The sequence below is a fragment of the Molothrus aeneus genome, chromosome 9, assembly GCF_037042795.1.
Source record: "Molothrus aeneus isolate 106 chromosome 9, BPBGC_Maene_1.0, whole genome shotgun sequence".
Classification (NCBI taxonomy): domain Eukaryota; kingdom Metazoa; phylum Chordata; class Aves; order Passeriformes; family Icteridae; genus Molothrus; species Molothrus aeneus.
The window spans coordinates 1,846,697-1,854,847 of NC_089654.1; the positions used below are offsets into that span (position 1 = coordinate 1,846,697).

At 52.7% G+C, this 8,151-nt stretch overlaps 1 protein-coding gene across 1 annotated transcript in view; it reads right to left on the reverse strand.

Moving 5' to 3' along the window:
* The window catches only part of DNAJC6 (DnaJ heat shock protein family (Hsp40) member C6), a 42,375-nt gene extending 34,455 nt beyond the window's left edge, over positions 1-7,920 (reverse strand). Inside the window, exon 1 of the mRNA XM_066555360.1 lies at positions 7,797-7,920. Within this exon, the coding sequence (XP_066411457.1) occupies positions 7,797-7,818 (22 nt within the window). The 5' untranslated portion in view covers positions 7,819-7,920. The remainder of the gene's footprint in view (positions 1-7,796) is intronic.
* Positions 7,921-8,151: the final 231 nt, after the last annotated feature.

Below are 8,151 nucleotides of genomic sequence, written 5' to 3' on the forward strand. Positions count from 1 at the left end.
TGTTTCTAAAGCAAAGACGTCAGTAAGCAAGGCCAGGCTGGACAGGGCTTGGAGCCACCTGGGGTGGAGGAAGGTGTCCCTGCCATGGCAAGGGGTGGGCCTGGATGAACTCTAGCTTCCTTCCCAGCCCAAATAATTCTGGGATTCTCTGATTCCAATCGTTTGTGTAGCAACACCCAAACCTTGAGGTATCACTGGCACCTGGCTGAAATTTCCCGGCTGAAATTTCCTCTGGGGCAGCAGACATCTGCTCCAGCCCTACCTTGTCATGTGCTGTTGTTTATGTAACCCCTGAGATTTCAAGGCACGGAGCAGACAAGGTACATCTGTGACCCAGAACTTCCCCAGAAAAACCCCGGCAGATTTACGAGCAGCAAACCAAAAATGAGCTGACCTGACATGAGTAGCTCCCTGCCAGCAGCAGGAACAGCTTGAACTCAAGGCTGGGGTTGTGGTTTCTACCCCCTCCATGCTTTGGTCTGTGTGGAGCAATTCGTGGATTGCAACACGGACCAGCAGGGATGGGCCCCTCCCTCTTGGCACCCACAAGCAGCAGGTTAATAAAATTAAAAATAAACACATTTTCTGAGCCATTTTGTGTATTCTGAGCAACCTGGGCTAGTGGGAGGTGTCCCTGCCCATGGCAGAGAGTTGGAACGAGGTGGTTTTGAAGGTTCTTTCCAACCCAAGCCATTCCAGGATTCCATGATCTTTGCTAGGAATCACATCTGTCAGCCTCTCCTGGTCAGTCTAGGATAAAACAATTCCTGTGCTCTGGGATAAAAATGAGAAATTTGTGGGGGTGGAAGTGAATTTTCATTTGGTTTACTCGCCCAGGTAAAGCCCAAACACATCAAAACAGGTGGAGGAGAAACCTGTCAAGACACAAACCCTGCAGAGCCTAAAACCCATCACTGTGGTGTCCACCTGCACCCATCATCTCCAGAGGCTCAGCTTGGACAAAATTCCATATTCTCAATAACCAGCAGCCACTCCCTCACTGCTGAGCAGCCAAGGTCTGTCTGCCTCAGCTTTTTGTTTTTTGGGAAAAAAAACCCAAAAATTGCCCCTTCTTGTTGAATCTGTTGTTAATTCCTTTCCTTGTCACTGTATTGTCACTGTGTCACCTGTAATTCCTTGGTGGAGGAATTACCACCACAGCCTGGAAAAAGGGGGGTTCTGCAAAGCACAAAGGGACAGAGCAGCCACTCCAGGGGACCTTGGGGAAAGGGGGAGGAGGAAATGACCTCGAAGTCCCACCCTTGCTTGTGCAAACTCAAGGATTAGGGAATCCCGTGGGTTCAGGTGAAGCTGCACTCTCCCAGCAGGAAGTTTAGCTGGGAAGAACATATAAAATAATATTTTCCTCTCTCTCCCTTCTCCCTGTAAGTTGGACTAAAGCAGGTCCACATGGTTTCTCTGGTTTTTGGAGAACTACAGCATAAAAACGCTATAACAACCAAAAAAACCCCAACCAAAATCAAATAACTTTGAATTGCATGTGACTTTCAAAGCTGAAAAGGAAGGGAAGGAGCCCCTCAGAAATATTCATTTATTGAGCAGTGGCTGGTGACAGATCTGAGGGGCAAGGCTGGCAGGGGTCACGAGGGCTGGGGAGGTGCTAAGGAGGATTTTGTGTCGCTCAAGCCTCAAGGGATACAAACCCTCCCCGTTCCTGACCTTGGAAAAATTGATTTGCCAACCTCTGGCTGTTTTTCTCTGTGTGGGTTGCAGCCTCTCCTGGGTAAAGTCTCTCTTTGTAGCTGTAACCAAGCCCCCACTGTCCTGAGGTGCAATTCCATTTTCTGCCCCTCTCCTCCCATCTGCTGAGCAGCTCAGGTGAAATATTACACCCTGAATTCTCCAGGAGCACAATTCATCTGGGGAGTGCTGTTAGAATTGCAAATAGAGCTTGAAAATTAATTGAATACCTGGAGCAATACCTTTAAAACTCCCCGTACCAGACATTTGTTCTGGAGTTTCTCCCCTGGGAATGCTGAACTCCCCCTGCACAAAGGGGAGTTGTGGCCATGCCCAGGTGTGGAGCCACAAAATCACAGGATCATGGAATGGTTTGGGCTGGGAGGGCCCTCAGAGTTCACCTGCCAGAGCAGGGACACTCCCAGCAGTGAGTGCAGAACAGGGATCACCTTTCCTGCCCTCTCACCTGGGCTCATCCATGCCTTGGGCAGAGCCAGCAGCATCCATCCCTGTCTCAGGCTAGAACTGGGGCTGTGTATTCTCTCTGTCAGAGCTGGGGCAGTTATCTCTGTTCATGGGGCAGCTTTCTTTATCTCTCCCACAGCCAATCCTCCCTCCAGGAGATCTCTGCTGTTCATGGGCCATTCATTATTAATTATCTTCTGTCCATGGCCACTGAGTGTCCCTGCAGGGCTGATCCAATCCCATCATCCCATGGGGAGATGCTCCGCCCAGGGGAGGAGCCAAGCATTCCTACCTGGGTACAATCTGAGCTTTGGGACAGCACAGCAGCCTCTGCCCACTGCATTCCCAGAGGAGCAGCTTTCCTCTCCCCTGCATTGCCAGAGGAGCAGCTTTCCTCTCCCCTGCATTCCCAGAGGAGCAGCTTTCCTCTCCCCTGCATTCTCAGAAGGAGCCCAGGCCCATCCACACCACCCCTGGAGCTGCAGGGGAAAACTCCCCCCTTGTGCAGGATCCCTGCTCCAGCAGAGCCACAGCTGGCACTGCAGGAGGGCTGAGCCCCCATGGGATGGGGCTGTGCCACCACCCTGACACACAGGGGGCAGGGCCTGCTCTCACTCTGGCAGTGGTTTGTTTTCTTTTTTTGTATTATTGTATTTGTATTTTTAATTTTCCTGGTAAAGAACTGTTATTCCTATTCCCATATCTTTGCCTGAGAGCCCCTTAATTTCAAAATTGTAATAACTCAGAGGGAAGGGGGGTTTCCATTCTCCATTCCACAGGAGGCTCTTGCCCTCCTTAGCAAACACCTGTCTGCTCAAACCACGACATTCCCCCTGTGCTGCTCTGGGAATGTGGCAGCAGAACAGCCCCAGGATGTGGCTCCAGAGCCAGGAATTCCATCTCCAAGCAGTTTCCAGACTTGTGCAGGGATAAACCAGTGGGGTTTGGCCTGGAGTTGGGGATGGCCACGTGGTTCCTCCCTGTGGATCAGGGAATGGTGTCCCTGCCTGCACAAGGAGCTGTCCCAGCCTGCCCTGCAGCGGTGGCTCCTCAGGCAGCAGAGCACATTCCCAGGCTGGGATGTGGTGCTCCAGGGAAAATCTGGGATGGTTTGTGGGGATCCAGGTGGAGAAAGGGGCATCAAAGGATCCAACCCCTTCTTAACCCCCTGGACGTTCAGGAATTCCAAAGTGGCTCTGCCTGTCTCGTTCATCTCTAACAAGAAGCAAAGGAGGTTCTGAGATGGTCTGGGCTGGGTTTAAATGTTAAACTCGATTTAACCTTCAGCAGAGGAAGCCTTGAGCCTTTGCTGCAGTGAAAGCCAGCCCAGTTCTCAGGGCCTGGCTGCAGCTGGAGTGCTCCCTCTGAGGATGGATGCTCTGGATGACACAGGATGTGACAAATTTTCAACTCTCAATATCTTTTTCCATCCTTTCCTCCCTGTGAGAGCACACCCATTAACTCCCCTGCTGTGTCAGCACATCTTTCATTCCTTGCCTTTCAGTCTCGTTAAAAAGCTGTCAGGGATGATCCACAATTTACTCATCCCAGCCCAGGACTTGGTTTTGGAGTGTTCAAGGCTTTGCCTGGCTCCTCAGGCACGCTGAGCTGCAGAGCTGCCTGCCAAGGGCTGCTGTAGCTGCTAAAAACATCCATGGTTCACAAAGGAAGAGGAGAAAGGGATGGGAAGTGGATCTATAAGAGGCCATTAAATAGGAAATGCTGGCTCAGAAAGTCTCCAGCCTGCAAAATGTTGGAAAATCAGAGGCTGCACAGCCATTCACCATCAGGTATTTTGGTAAAAATCAGATATTTTGCGGCCTAACTGCTGTTTGTTCATCATTTCCCATTCACTGTGAGGAAAGTGGTTAAATCCTGAGGAAAATCTGGGCACTGGGTGCTGTCTGCACTGGAAAATGGCTGGTGGGAAAAACAGGGAGGAAAATTATACAACCAAGTGTCGTGGTGGGGTTGCATCAGCTGCAGCTGCTGAGCTCAGGGTCAGGCCCCAGCAGCAGAGAACTCCATGGGAATGGTCAGGTTGTGGTCTCAGGTAGCTCTGAGCCCTCAGGGAAATCAGATTTTCCATGAAAACTGAGGGAAATGGCAGCTGGGGCTGTCATCCCTTCCCCAGGATGGACAGGGTGAGGGTTTCTGGGGGGGAATGAGGTGTTCTCACTCCAGGCCTCACTGGGATGGATTTTCCTGGGTGGATATTTAAGAGAGGCCCAGGGCAGGAAGATACAGAAGGGTCTGGTAGCACAGGAAAGTTGGCCAGAAACAACACAGCCTCATTAATGTGGTTCTACCTTCTGCCAGAATTTCGGTTTTTACCTAAAACTAACAGGAAAAAATGATATTATTAAAGATTTGCTACTCTGACTGATATAAAATATTCTAAAATTGTATTTGCCTCAGCTTGTGGTGACTTACAGGTCCTGGCTGAGGCAGTTTGGGTTCAGGTTTACAAATGAGAATCATTTCCAAAGGGTTCCTCCAGCAGACCCCACAGGGCTGCTCGTGCTCTCTCCCACATCCTGGTTTTAATCCCTGTGTGCTCTGAGCTTTGGGATGTTGTTCAAGGCACAGACGCCCAGTTTGGTGTGGGAATGGATTTCAGCTGGCACAGGTGCCCAGAGCAGCTGGGGCTGCCCCTGCATCCCTGGCAGTGCCCAAGGCCAGGCTGGAGCAGCCTGGGACAGTGGGAGGTGTCCCTGCCATGGCAGGGGTGGCACTGGGTGGACTTTGAGCCCTTCCAACCCAAACCATTCCAGAATTCCTTGGCTTTGGATGAAAATTCAGCCTGGGGACATCCTTGGGGACATCCCAGCCAGGGATCAGGCTGGGATTGTCCCTCTCCCTTCTCCTGGGGTCCGTCTCCACCAGGACAGGTGACAAACCCCCCTTGAGTACTGGGTGGGTTCCTCAGGGTCACCCTGCTGGGAATGCTCTCCTGGGGTGTCCCCAGGACCCAAATCCATGGAAACCCCCATGGGCACAGAGCTGGAGAGTGCTGACTCAGCTCTGAGCCATGTGGCTCTGAATAGTGCCCTGGGAGCCCTGTGGGGATCCAAAACCTTCCCAAAGCTGGCAGCGGGGAAGGGATGCAGGGAGGGAATGGGAGGAGAGCCTGGTGCACCCCACCCCTCACAGACATCAGGGAATCCTCTGCTGGATGACAGCAACCTGCTCTTCCTGCAAAGTTTTCCATGAAAACTCTCACTCGGAAAAAGAATTCAAATGGTTTTTAGGTTCATTTATTTTTTTGCTTCCAATCATGATCTGGGGAAGTGAATAAATTCAAATTTTCCTCCATGGCAAAAGTCCCAGTTCAGAGGATTTGGAGCAAATCCTGCCCCTGGTCTCAGTCTCCCTGCCTGATTTTGCCCTGCACCCCCAATTTCTCCATCTCTCCCTTTCCCAGCCTTAATTCAGGGATCTAAATTCCCATCCTTATTATTTCTGGCCGCTGAGGACAAGGAGTTATTCAAGAGAAAGAAATCCATATGTTGTTTGTGTCCATCACACAGGGCCTCATCCACTTTTGGGACTGTAAGAGCTCATAAAATACTGTTTGTATCTTGGTATAATAATATTTAAAATTGTAATAAAATACTAAACCCCTTGTAAAAACATTAACATCATATAATTATTAGTGGGAACCATTAATTATTTATCATTTCATATAAATTATAAATTTATATTTTATATATAAATATATAACATAAGTATAATTTTATTTCCCTATTTATGGCACTTTAATTGGAGAGTTTCCCACGGCTGCTTTATGCACTCCTGAAGAAGCATCTATAATCCTATTTTTATGGGATTTACAGCATCTCTGCCTGCTACATCCACCGAATTCTGGGATTTCCAGGCCATGTTCCCAAAAATCTGGGAGCTGTGGGCAGCTCCAGTGGTTTTTAGTGGTTTCCTGGTCCCTGGAGCTCGGGCAGGGCTGGATCAATGGTTGGACTCGATGATCTCAGAGGGCTTTTCCCACCTGGATGATTTTGGGATTTTGGGAGAGGAGCAGCCATTCCTCTGAGTCAGGATGTTTGCCATGGATGAGTTGCATCCTTTGCCACATCCCTGTAGTGGTGCCAATCCCAATTCCCTTCCCAAGGGGAATTCCAGCCCCTGAGCAGAGCCGGGCGTGTGCCCGGGGGGGGTTGAGCCCCAAAATCCCAACTCCCACCCCAAAACCTGCCTGGCACCTCCCAGGCTCTGCCTGCCACAATCCATCACCTCCCTTCTCCCAGCAGCTTTTCCCAGCCACCTTTTCCCAGCGGAGCAGGAGGGATTGGAGCAAATCCTGCCCCAAACCTGCGGCCCCGGGCCGGGATTAGGCTGCGCCGGGGATTAGTTGGGTCAGCAATTCAGCGCTGCCGCCAAGAGCCGGGCTCAAGGACAAACCCGGTGCCTCCTTAAGGGCTGCAGCCTCTCCAAAATGCTGCATCCCTGGGCCGGGAGCGTTCCCGGGATGCAAACAAGGCGGCTGTGCCACGGCTGGCTAAATTTAGAGGCACCGGTGTTGCCGTCGCGCCGCCTGTGCCGCCGGAATCGCTCCGTACGCTGCCTTTAGGGGATTTATTTTATTTTTTTCTCTCTTCTCAGGGAAGGCTATGACTAAGAGAAATCCACGTTTGGAGGGATAGCAGAAGATGGAGGCCCTGGTCCAGCTGCGGAGGGAGAATAAAGTCGGGAGTTTGCAGACCTGAGGGTTCGCCCAAAACATTCCTCACCCTCCTCCTCCTCCTCCTCCTCCTCTTTCTCCCTCTCCTCCTTCCTCCTCCTCTCCCTGGCAGTATCCAAAACAAGACTACGATAATGACAGGCACAAGCACAGCAGCCAGACGGGAACGATGGGCTGTTTTCCAGCCGTGGGGGGATAAACACCTACCTGGAGCCGTGGGGAGCCCCGGCACCGCCGTCCCCTCCCGGAGCGCCCGCCCGGGGCTGCCTCAGCAGCGCCGAAGCCGAGGCAGCGATGTCCGCATTTACTTACGGATTTCGGCTATTTTTTGGCCCGAAATAGGGATTTTTTTAAAGGCAATGCAGCCCTGTGTTTGCCTCGGCATAGCAGAGGGGGGGTTGAAGGTCAGCTTCCCGCTGGATTGGCAGGGAAAGGCCGGGATCAGCATTGGATGGCAGCGTTCGTGCGCTGCCATCGCCGCCGATGCCCCTCCTGCAGCAGGTCCGGCTCCGGCCGCAGAGAAGCCACACTTATTATTTTAAGCCGGAAAATCCCTTTCCCTCCATTCCGTACGCCCGCAGAGCTCCCAGGCATCCCTGAAAGCGCCAGCCCCGATTCTGGGGTGCCAGAGGAGGTGTCCGAGCTCCTGCGGGCACCGCGGGGCCGGCGCAGCCCGGGGGTGTCCGACACCCCATTCCCAGGTGCCCATCCCCAAATCCCAGCTCCTCGCCTTCCCTGCCCGGCCGGGCAGTTTCGGGCGCGATCCCTTCCCTGTGCCCTGTTACATAACCGGCCGCAAAGCGGGGAACCCTGCCCATCCCGGGGTGCCAGCTGCCTTCCCAATTACTCAGCACAAACGGGCCCTACACAGCACCCCCGATTTTCTGGCGCTCCCTCTCTCCGCTTTCCCCAGCCCCGGGGAGCTTTTCCTTACCTGGCTGCTCGGGCCCGTGCATGCTGCGGCCGCGGCGCTGCGGGAGCGGTGCCGAGCGTGTCCCGCACGCCGCTCCTGGCCCGGCTCCGGCGGCGGGGCCGCTCCCGGCCCGCCCGGGGCGCTGCTGCCGCCGCTGCTGCGAGCTGCGTGCCGCTCCCGGGTTATTTTTGGGATTACAGAGACTCAGGGAAGGATGGGGATGGAGGCAGACATATCACACCGTCTAAAATGTGGCCTGGAGTGGGATCTGGAGTCTGCGGCGCAAACCTCACCAGGGTTTTTTTTGTTTGTTTTCACTGCGTGTTTTTTTATTTTTCTTTTTTCCCCGTTTTCATTGCTCTTTTTTTTTTTCCTC